This window comes from Nanorana parkeri, unplaced genomic scaffold, assembly GCF_000935625.1.
Source record: "Nanorana parkeri isolate BGI_ZX_2015 unplaced genomic scaffold, ASM93562v1 scaffold143, whole genome shotgun sequence".
Classification (NCBI taxonomy): Eukaryota; Metazoa; Chordata; class Amphibia; order Anura; family Dicroglossidae; genus Nanorana; species Nanorana parkeri.
Genome location: NW_017306411.1, coordinates 1,274,643 through 1,285,710, shown reverse-complemented (window position 1 = coordinate 1,285,710; position 11,068 = coordinate 1,274,643). Strand labels below are relative to the sequence as shown.

Sequence of the window (11,068 nt, the reverse complement as noted above, 5' to 3'; positions counted from 1 at the left end):
CATGCTCACCCCCCCCCCCCCCCACCTCTATTCAAGCTTGGCTTCTCCATTTTTACATAAATGGCCTCATTCACACCTCTTTTAAACTAGACTTCCCTGTCTAGGATGTGTACTTGACTGTCTTCAATGGAGTGACCTTTTTGCTTTAGATGTAGGTATACTTCTGAATCCTGACCAGAGGGTTTTGCTCTTCTATGCTGTGCCTGCTGTTTTGTTTCACCGACATACAATTCTGAGCACTCCTCACTGCACTGGACATCATACACAATGTTGTTAATCTTGTGTTTTGGCTTTGGGTCTTTTGGGTGAACCAGTTGTTGCCTCAGTGTATTACTGGGTTTAAAGCAGGCAGGGATTTGATGTTTTTAAAAAATCATTGTCAGTTTCTCAGACACCCCAGCTACATATGAGATGACCAAGTTCTTCCGTTAGTCATGCTTTTCACTCTCACTGGTACTCTTGGCATTCTTTCCTCTTCTTTCTGTTTTGACAAAAGCACAGTCTGGATACCCGCAAGTTCTGAGGCAACAACTGGTCCACCCAAAAGACCAAACACCAAAACCCAAGATGAACAACATTGTGTATGCAGTCCAGTGCAGTGAGGAGTGCTCAGAATTGTATGTCGGTGAAACAAAACAGCAGCTACACCAGCGTATGGCATAGCATAGAAGAGCCAAACACCCTGGTCAGGATTCAGCAGTGTACCTACATCTAAAGGAAAAAGGTCACTCATTTGAAGACAGTCAAGTACGCACCTAGACAGGGAGGAGGACTGGTTTAAAAGAGGTGTGAAAGAGGCCATTTATGTAACAATGGAGAAGCCAAGCTTGAACAGAGGTGGGGGGTGAGACATCTATTGTCTGCCACATACAATGCTGTTTTAATACCTCTCTCTGATCAGGTTAATATCGCCTCCCGGCTCTAACTATGCAAATGCATCAACACCTGGTTGCGATTAACAGATTATGTGGATTGGAGCAGCATTCACCATATTTATTCCCAGAGAATTCTTGTACAAGTCATTCTGAATTGAGAAAGCTGGTTGGATGACCAGTGAAACCTCTTCAAGAAAAATACAGCACATCCAGTTGCCCTGCCATTTAAGCCTATGTATAAGGTTATAGTAAAAATAGTATAAGCTTATAGTAGAAAAAACTACTTACTGCAATTTACCTTCTACCACACGACCATCTGCAGAGTAGTCATCAATAAAAGAGTGATTTGCCTGCCACCACACCATAAGACTGCGTTCATCAGGACCAGTAAACACCTTGCATGGAATGACTAGCTTGGAACCTTTAGGAGAAATAGGTAATACACCATTAAAAGGCTGCAAGAAGCAGTGACACATCACGATATACAACAAGCCACTCTGTAGACTCTATTCTACAGGGGAGTGGATGCCAACTGCTGGTAAATTATCAAATGCACACTAGCAGTCACTGGTATCCTAAACAGTACTTCAAAATAGTTCATGAGATTGATTGTAAATGCATTTACATAATATGAGTTTATGTAACTATGAAAGATTTTGTAGATAAAAATCATTTACCCCTATTGTGAAACATTGATGTCAGCAAGATTCTGTAGGAGAGATCTCTGGTGCTTAGTCATTGTTTTGCCAAATATTTAAGATTTGTACTTTTTCATGTATGACCTACAGTACATACTCCCTTGAAGGTAATTATGAAAGTGACTTCCCATTCCACCAGTTTCCCTAACTCATCATAATCAGAAATGAATCATACCTATGGCAGCAGCTATAGTCTTACGACTTGGTTGAACAATGACAGGGTGTTGTCTCCTCTCTTGACCTGGATATGGCATAAGAAGTTTAAAAGTGTCATAACACATGCTAAATGGTATGTACAAACATTTGACACAACAGTAACATCCATTTCCTTTCTATATTCTTTCCATTCATAGGCAATATAGAACATTCCTGTACAATATACAGAACAGAAATGACCTAACATAACCTTAATATAGAATACAGTACGTCTTCAGATGCTAGAAATTACCTATAGTTCGCAAATGTATAATCCTGGAAACTGAGAAGTCTGTGTTCTCATGAGTGAAGTCGAACTGACATTTATAATACCCGGCATCATCGTGACGTACATCATTTATTAAAGCGTATGTTGTACCATCCAAATACTGAAATCTAGAGTTTTCCTCTGCCAGATCTTCTCCATTCTAATCAAAAAGAAAGAACAGACATGCTAAGAAATCCAAGGATAGATGTTTATTACCTGAAGGGTACATACAAAATGAAAGTAGCATGAAACTCAAACTTTTTAAAATAATAAATCCAGAGCAAACAATAATATGGTTCATTGCCCAGTAAAGTATGTCTTTACATTTTTGCCCAATCGCTTATAGTCATCATGTGTACAAACAGTTGGCTCCAACTCTATCAGCTTGAATTCCCAGTACAAGATCACAGTCTACAGCAGCAGTCCATTTACTGGCTTGGAGAATGGAGGATGGAGGAGAAGAGAGGAGCGAGGAGCAGAGAAGAGGTTTGCTTACTGTGCCTGTGTGTTTATGGAGATACACACAGCTTACTAGCACACACGAGAGTGGCTTCATAGGACCCTGCAAGGGAAAGGAGCCACCCAAAAAAGCATGTCAGGGCCAGTGCTCAGGGACCAGCTGATTCTGCAGGAAACTAACACATCAAAGAGCTATGTGTCACAAGACAATATGAGGCCAAACATCAAAGATCAGCATTCATTATAATTGATTTACACAACATTTGAAATTGTTTAGAAACCTTTGACATTAATACCACTTTAAGACTTAAGATGCCTACATGAAACATAGTATTTGACAGGCTGGTATGTCTCTTACCAGTCTGATACACACATCACTGCTTGTCTGTACTATACTTTGTGAGGCAGAAGATATTTTTCTCTATCCAACTTTAGGTAAACTGTTTTCATTGGAGTGCTTATATCTGAGATGGCCAAGAAAAGGGGGTCAGGATGTCAGCCGGGTGGGAGGTGGCAAGCAGTCGAGCGGGAGGCGACAGGTAGCTCAAATACCTGCCACCACCCAATGAGATGCCACCTGCTGCCTCATTATGGTGATGCCCCTGCTTATGCCTTTGAATTCTAGCTTGGAGCTGGTTGAGAGATGGTATCTCTTCATCTGCAGCTTTAATCCACATTTGTTTCCCATGAACAGCTAGTTTTTGCATTTCTTCACATAATGCTTGCTCAGGTTGTGGCACCTTAGGAACCACATATGACAAGCGTCTAGGTGAGATGTCATTATTGGATCTTGCAGATTTTCTCATTAAGGATGTAAGGCGGTTCAGCTTCCCCCTTTTTAAAAGGTTAAATCACTGATGCCAATTTTAGTGATGTCCGGTTCCCTTTCCTGTAGTACTGGTGGAGCTTCTTTCTCAGTTTATTGTTCAGAAGGTGCTCACTGTTATTTCATGAGGCTTTTGACACATAGGTGCATTATTAATAATTACACTTCTGCTGATTGTTACCTTATTAGTGTCTGGATGCAAATTCTGTTTCCCTCTTGTGACTCACTGTAGCCTTATTTAAGGTTCCCATTACCTTCTTTATTCAAGGTTCCCATTAACTTCCTAATTCAAGGTTCCACGTTTGTACACTTTTGTTTAGGGAACAGGTACATATGCTTTGCTTCCAAAGATTTGAATTTGTTTCAGGTTAGGCTGATTTCATTCCATAGCTCACATGGAGTTTTCTCTGTTACTTTTCCAGGTAAGCGGTTTTGAAGATAGCAGATTGCCATAATTGTGTGTTCCCAGTATATAACCATCAAAAAGCATGGTCCTGCCTTGTTCACATAAGGTTGAGTTAATTCTCTTTGCAACACTATATTGTTTTGGATTGTATGGTAGGCTGGAACATAATTATATGCTTCCTCAATATAGCTTGTGTTTTACATTTTGTGTAATCAGCTCCATTATCTGTGAGGAGTATATGAAGTATTTTTCCATATATGTTGCTCACTTGGACAATATACTGTTCATGTTTAACTAGAACTTCATCTTTACTGTGTAACAGGTAGAGCACCGTATACCTTGAGTATCACAAATGAATGTGAGAAAATACCTGTTATTTCCTGCAGTCTGCACTTTCATAGGACCACATACAATCTGTGTGAATAAAGTCAAGGGGTGTCAGGCTCCTACTTTTTGAGGAAGATTTCCTGGTCATTTATCCCTTTATGCAACTGATACACTTCAATATCTGACTGCATTGGTCAATTTGTATGCCACTGGCATGCTGATCTTCAGCTACATTCTTCATAGTTTCAGGATTCCTCTGTCCAAGATAACAGTGTCAGGTGTGGATACAGCTCAAATGTTTTTCCTCTTTGACAGTGTTATCCACATCACTGCCCTTCATCTTCATCTTCATCTTCCCTCTACCCAGAGTAGGGCCCCCTTTTATGACAACACACTTATTACCTCTGAATGCCATTATGTATCCTTGCTTGGTGAGCTTCGTCACCGACAATAGAGTAGGAACATATAGTATTTCTTTGATGGGTATCATTCTGGTGACTGGGATAGAGGGCAATATACAGGTGAAACTCGAATAATTAGAATATCGTGCAAAAGTAATTGCAGTAAGTGCTGCAAAAGGGGCCCAAACCAAGTACTGAGTACATATGCATGCTTGTACTTTTCAGAGGTCCGATATTGTTCTATGTACAATCCTTGTTTTATTGATTGCATGTAATAATCTACTTTTTTGAGGTTGTGGATTTGGGGTTCTTGGGGTTTTCATGAGCTGTAAGCCATAATCATCACAATTATGACAAATCACGGCTTGAATTATCTTGCTTTGCATGTAATGAGTCTATCTCATATATTAGTTTCACCTTTTAAGTTGCATTAGTGAAATAAATGAACTTTGCACGATATTCTAATTATTCGAGTTTCACCTGTAAATGGCCTTTCCCTAGTCCATATACTGTCCAATAGCTGTTGTAATTCCTTCTGTCTTGCTTTGAACCAGCTGAGTGAAGAAAATTTGATCATTATTATTTATATGACCTGTAGCTCTGGAGTCAATGCACCAGGGGAAAAATGATAAGCCACTCTCTGCGGAGTGAAAAGCATATTTAGTATTTGAAGCATCTTCTTTTTCTTCTTTAACATTTTTTACCTTTTGTTGTTTAAATTTGTCTCTAATTTGGCTTTTTGCACACAAAAGATTCACATGCTTTATGCTGCATATTACTATTATTGTTATCCTTGATGCTTAGTGCAGATTTTGTAGTTTTACTGTTTGCACTTTCTGATTTTCAGGATATATTTCAATGTGTTTTTTTAACTTATTCTAGGTCAGTGTTTTCCAACCTTTTTTTAAGTCACAGCAAAATCTCAAGACACCCCAAAGGTAAAAAGGTAAATGTGAAAATGTAAAAAAAAAGTGTGGTCCTTCCAAATTCCATACCAGACCTTGGAAAGGGATCTGATTTGGATTGCAATTGGGGACCCCATGCAAACACACCAAAAAATGGGGTCCCTACTTCAGATCAGTTTCCCCCTTTACATCAGGAGCCCAAACTCCACATTAGGAGTCCTTTTCACACCAGAAAGCCCCTCCGTTCAAATCAACGTTCCCCCCTCCCCCTTGCACTAGCGGCTTCCTTCACATTAGAAGCCACCTTCACAACAAAAGCTCCCTACATATCAGAGCCACCGATTACAGCAATTCTGGGGCCTATTTTACACCCACATTACAAGCCATATAACGTGAAATGACATCCACTTGCTGGTTGCTATAGGTTATTACATTTATGAATTAGCACCTAAGAAAAATAAATCTGAATTGCATAAGGATGATAGACAACTACAATTTTGAAAGGGATAACATGTAAACAGAATAAGATCAATTAATGAAAATAAATGTCCTCCTGTTCCAGGAAAAGCAGTGTTTGATATATGGAAGGATAGAGGCCTGCACGCAACAAACTATTTCATCTAGGGGTCATCTATGAAATCCTTTCAACTTTTAGCCTTGAATTGTAACATCCAGCAATGTGAATAGTTCCATTATCTGGATATCCCACATTTTATTTATAGCGTGCCCACTGGTCCTCTTATCATAGAATGCACTTAGTTTGAGTCAAAAGACTTAATTCACAAAGCTAACATAGTTCTTTTCAGTTGAGCCCAATGAGATTTGAAAATAACAGTCACATGACTTAAAATGACTTTATTTTCATTTTTATTTACATTCTTACTCATTTAAAGTGACACTAAACTCAGGCCTTAACTATTAACAAAAATGTATCTCATTTATGTATCACTCGGCTGTGGATCCTCAAATCATCTCTGAATTGGTGCTGACATTGTCCTTACATTTTCAAAGTATAACTGAACAAACTGAAAAGAGAAGCTGATTGGTTGCAATGGGCATCTACTCCAAATTCTGTCTGCTCCAATTTTGATCAGTCCTCCCAATAAAGTACAGTGACTAGTTAATTATTACACTGTTACATACTATGCACATCACAGCTTACTAGCAAAGACTGATGTTAAACGGAGCAAAAGAAGAGCAGTACAAAGAGACCACGTTTTTTCCTTTTAAATGAGACAAGTAATTTGGTTACTCTTGGCAATGGCTCTGCGTTTATTCTTGTATACACATTCACTACAGATTAAAAATAGGATTGCAGCATGTCATCAAACGATTGATTATGCCACAGCAATGCATGAGCCTAAGGCAACTGGCACCATCTACTGGTGCAAACGTTTACATGCAACTATATAAATACCTGTAACAAATCTCCTGGGTTTTATTCAGTCTTCACACTTTAAATGAAAAGTCTCTCTCTCTAATTGGGCAACTAATTGATTAGTTGCCAAATTATTTTTTCAACCAGTCGATTGTTTGCAGTAAAAAAAAAAAATCAGTTCCACATTTTGATTACCGTTCTGCTCAGTGAACTGGCCCTTTTTAGTGAAAAAAATATGTTCTAATATTTGCCATTTAACATAAAGGGAAATCAAGATGACATCTCTCTCTCTCTCGTGCCTTGTTTTGTTGTAGACATCTCTACTGAAGATCTATGTATGTTAATATTAAAGTGACAATAAACTCAGGAGCTGAATCGTAAAAATGCATGCAAGTACCTTAATTATAAACAAAAATGTACCTTGTTTGTGCATCACTCGGCTGATGATCCTAAAATCATATCTCTATCTCTCTCTCTCTCTCTCTCTCTCTCTCTCTCTCTCTCTCTCTCTCGGCGCCCCCCCCAGTGCAATCTTTTTTTTAGTTTTAAAATAGTTACTAAAAGATTAGTTGCTGTAAAATGCAATGCCATACCTTATACCACTTCAGCTTCATATCGCCAAAATTACTTTCAAACTCCCTTATATCTGGGCAATTCATCTGAAAGTTGCCGTTCTCAAAAGCAATTTGTTCATATTCGATGTCAGACAAATCCGCCTCACTCACAACTGTCAGGGACATTGATATTTCAATGCAGAATGATGAATTCCTGAAAATAAAACACATATACCATTTATTACAGAAAATCCACAACACTCAACGCTCAGAATCATATACTGAGGGTCCTCCAGGTGCTGGCAAGAGAAGGCTCACTTCTGCCTGTACAGCACTCATCCAAGAAGAGCAGTACTCAATATTGCCTCTGTATGAATCCAAACTTTATTTAAGTCCATGTAACAGCATTCATCATGTAAAGCTCCCCATAGCGAGATAAACTCCCTTTTCCCACAGGGCTTAATCATATATCTATGATTAAGCCCTGTGGGTGAAGGGAGTTTCTTCCCAACTTCTTCACTACTCTTCGGGTATCCCTTGAAGAAAAGTTGGCAGATGACAGTTAAGACTGTCATCTGGAAACGTACTGAGATTTCGGTGTTTAGAGGGTTACACGAGTGTGTTTGGCTGGTGCTCAAACTATGGCCCAGGGGTCGTATGCGGCCCTTTGGCACATATTGTGCGGCCTTAAGTCCTCTGCAGAAAGTAGTCTTCAGCCAGTCAAAAAAATATTCTTTAAACTGGTTTCTAATAATGCAATGGCTTGGTTGATTTAACCCATACCGTCTTTTTCTGTGCTGTCCATCCGTTTTCTCTTTGTGTTTTGTTCACTGATCTTTTATCATTTATATTGCTGTGAGAAAATATGGCACAAGTAATTTTTTGAGGGGCTCTAGGGAGCAAAAATATGAGAGCATTGATTTGTAAAAGGGGCTCTTGCAGTCTCTGAATATCTCATATATCATGCATAGTCTCTAACCATCTCTTGTATCATGCTCATAGGCTCTAATCATCTCTTGTATCATGGTCATAGGTTCTAACCATCTCTTTTATCATGCCCACAGTCTCTAACCATCTCTTGTATGATGCCCATAGTCTCTGACATTCTGTTGTATTATGCCCATAGTCTCTAGCCATCTCCTTTTGCATGACTGCAGTCTCTGATATCTTTCTATAGCCTCATGTTTACAGAATATTATGTGTGGACCTTGGTGATGTCAGGGCTGCCCCTTTGAGTATATTGACCACCAATGGCACACTATATCCTTGAAATATGAACAAGTAGCACTTTTCTTTTGTTGCAAAAGTGCCATGTATATATGTGCATATATGTTTAAGCTTGTACACAAGACAGTGATCTGGATTCTTCCACAACACATGTAGAAGCTAAGCAGAGAGGAGGCAAAAATAGGTAAGTGTGTGCTGTGGGCAAAAGCATGGACTTGCATTAATCTGATGATTGCCATTTAATGTTAAATGCTCTGAAAAAGTAAGAGAAAGGAAAAAAGACTGGAGCATACCTGACAATGCAAGTGTAGATACCGCTGTCCTCCATTACAGCTGGCAGAATCCACAAGGCATACTGGTCTGTTTGAATTCTAGATTCATCGGCTGTATTTATATTCTCAGAACCATTTATGGCCCAGACAAGTTGAAATGGTTGCTCATAAGCATCCAGTGGAAAATACTGAGAAACTGGGCATTTCATAATTGCTGCCTCCTCATTTAGAACAAAGGAACCTACAGGATGTGTGATCTGCATCTGACATCTTTCTACAAAAGCAACAAAAATAACAGTTTGGAATTATTAAAAAAAATAACAGTTGGGAATTATGCATTCATGTCAGATACAAGGAAATCAAACATACAAATATTATTTTGTTTGGCATAGCTGTGAAATATTCCCACATTTACCTTGGCATGGTAATGTTTATTAAAACCCAGTTGTTATCATGTTCATATAAACTCAAAATGCAGACTTGGTTACACTAAGTAAAAGATTTTGCCCAGCCACTGCATCTGTCACATAGGCAGATGCAGTGCCCAGGAACACTGTGTTCAGTGACACTGAGTCTGCACTATTAACAGCCTCCATGTCACTGAAGACGCTTGGCCACTGTGCCTCTCGGTGTGATGCAGTGACCAGACAGTGAGCTCAAAAATGCTGAAACTGTGATTTTATCAAGGTCAAAGTTACAGAACTGCACTGAGAACTGAGTGTCTTGTGTTGACACTTTGACCTCAGTGTCACCTCCACCACCCTGCCTCTATGAGTGCCATCTGAGGTGGCCACCTCAATTGGCGGCATGGCCCTGATCACCAATCTGTCAGTGGACAAATAAATGCTACAATGTCTGTGAAGGTTCTCATTCATCTAGGTCATGGTATATCTGTAAAAATAAGTCAAGTGCGCTATGATTTTTTTTTTTTACTTACTGGGAGAGCAGAGGCGAGTCGGCCCTGGTCCGGTGGGAGGAGCTCTCTGTCGGCGCTGGTCCTGTTCTGTCGACACTGAGAACTCATCGACCGCGCGTACCTCTGGTGTCGCATCCGGGTACGGTCAGCTTCACATAAGGACCTTCCGCGCATGCGTTGCCACTCACCGAGCCTTACACCCCCACACTGCGCTTGCGTCTCTTTCTCACGGCCGTTAGCTTCTCCAACTACACACAGCTTCTGTCCAGTTCAACTACCATGCACTGCGCTTCCGTGGTAACTAACAGTGAGTGAGGGCCTGGGGTCCCTCATAAGAACGATTTATTGTATTAGCAGGGAAAAATAGTACATTATTGTCTGCAGTGTGTACTCTATATGTGCTACATATAGAGTACACACTGCAGCAATAGATTTACTATTATCCCCTGTTAATATGAATGGATTAAATGATCCCTAGTACATAATAGTAAATAACATGTAATTGTACTACGGATCATATAACCCATTCATGTTAGTTGAGGAAAATTGTAAATCTATTGCTGAAGTGTGTACCGTATATGTAGTACATATATACAGCACACACCTCCACTATACTACAGCAGTAGAGTTACAATTCTCCCCTGCTAACATGGATAGGTTAAATCATGAGCCATAGTACATAACATGTAGTTGTATTATGGCTCATTTAACCTATTCATGTTAGCAGGGGATAATTGTAACTCTATTACTGCTGTGTACTGGAAGTGTGTACCAGGTTAAATTATCCATAGTACACACTTCCATTACACTGCAGTAATAGAGTAACATTTCTCCCCTGCTAACATGAATAGGTTAAATGATCCCAGAGGCGCATGCATGATCAGATTTGTAGTTTCACGACAGCTGTGTGGAAGCAAATACAAATGTTTAATTGTTCTAAAACAGTCCTAAATTAAAGTTCTTCATAATCATAAAGAAATTGGCCTAAAATCATTAGTCTGCATTGTTGTTTTTTTTAAATGTCACCTGTCCCTTTAAGAAAAAGTATCGGTAATTGGTATCGGCAAGTACATCAGGGGAGGTACTTGTACTTGTACTTGGTCTTGAAAAAGTGGTATCGGGACATCCCTAATCTATATTATATCTCCATCACAGATGTCCACACAAACAGGGCACAGCAACTAACAAATGAAATATAACCTCATATATAACAGGTTTAAAGATTCCTTCCTTTTATAGGCAAGGTCACTGTCTAAACCTATATACAAAAATATATTATAATATATTTTAACGTACTGGTCCTTGGATTTGGTGGCTGCATCCATTTTTCTTTTTTTCAGGCTTTTTTTTACAATTTTCAC

General features: G+C 39.3%; 1 protein-coding gene across 1 annotated transcript in view; it reads right to left on the bottom strand.

The window, feature by feature from the left end:
- The window catches only part of IL1R2 (interleukin 1 receptor type 2), a 13,107-nt gene extending 3,226 nt beyond the window's left edge, over window positions 1-9,881 (bottom strand). Inside the window, exons 1-6 of the mRNA XM_018554116.1 lie at window positions 9,725-9,881; window positions 8,813-9,065; window positions 7,332-7,506; window positions 2,022-2,196; window positions 1,749-1,814; window positions 1,164-1,296 (exon numbers count right to left, since the gene is read on the bottom strand). Coding sequence (XP_018409618.1) covers window positions 1,164-1,296; window positions 1,749-1,814; window positions 2,022-2,196; window positions 7,332-7,506; window positions 8,813-9,065; window positions 9,725-9,881 — 959 coding nt within the window. The remainder of the gene's footprint in view (window positions 1-1,163; window positions 1,297-1,748; window positions 1,815-2,021; window positions 2,197-7,331; window positions 7,507-8,812; window positions 9,066-9,724) is intronic.
- Between the last annotated feature and the right edge of the window lie 1,187 nt (window positions 9,882-11,068).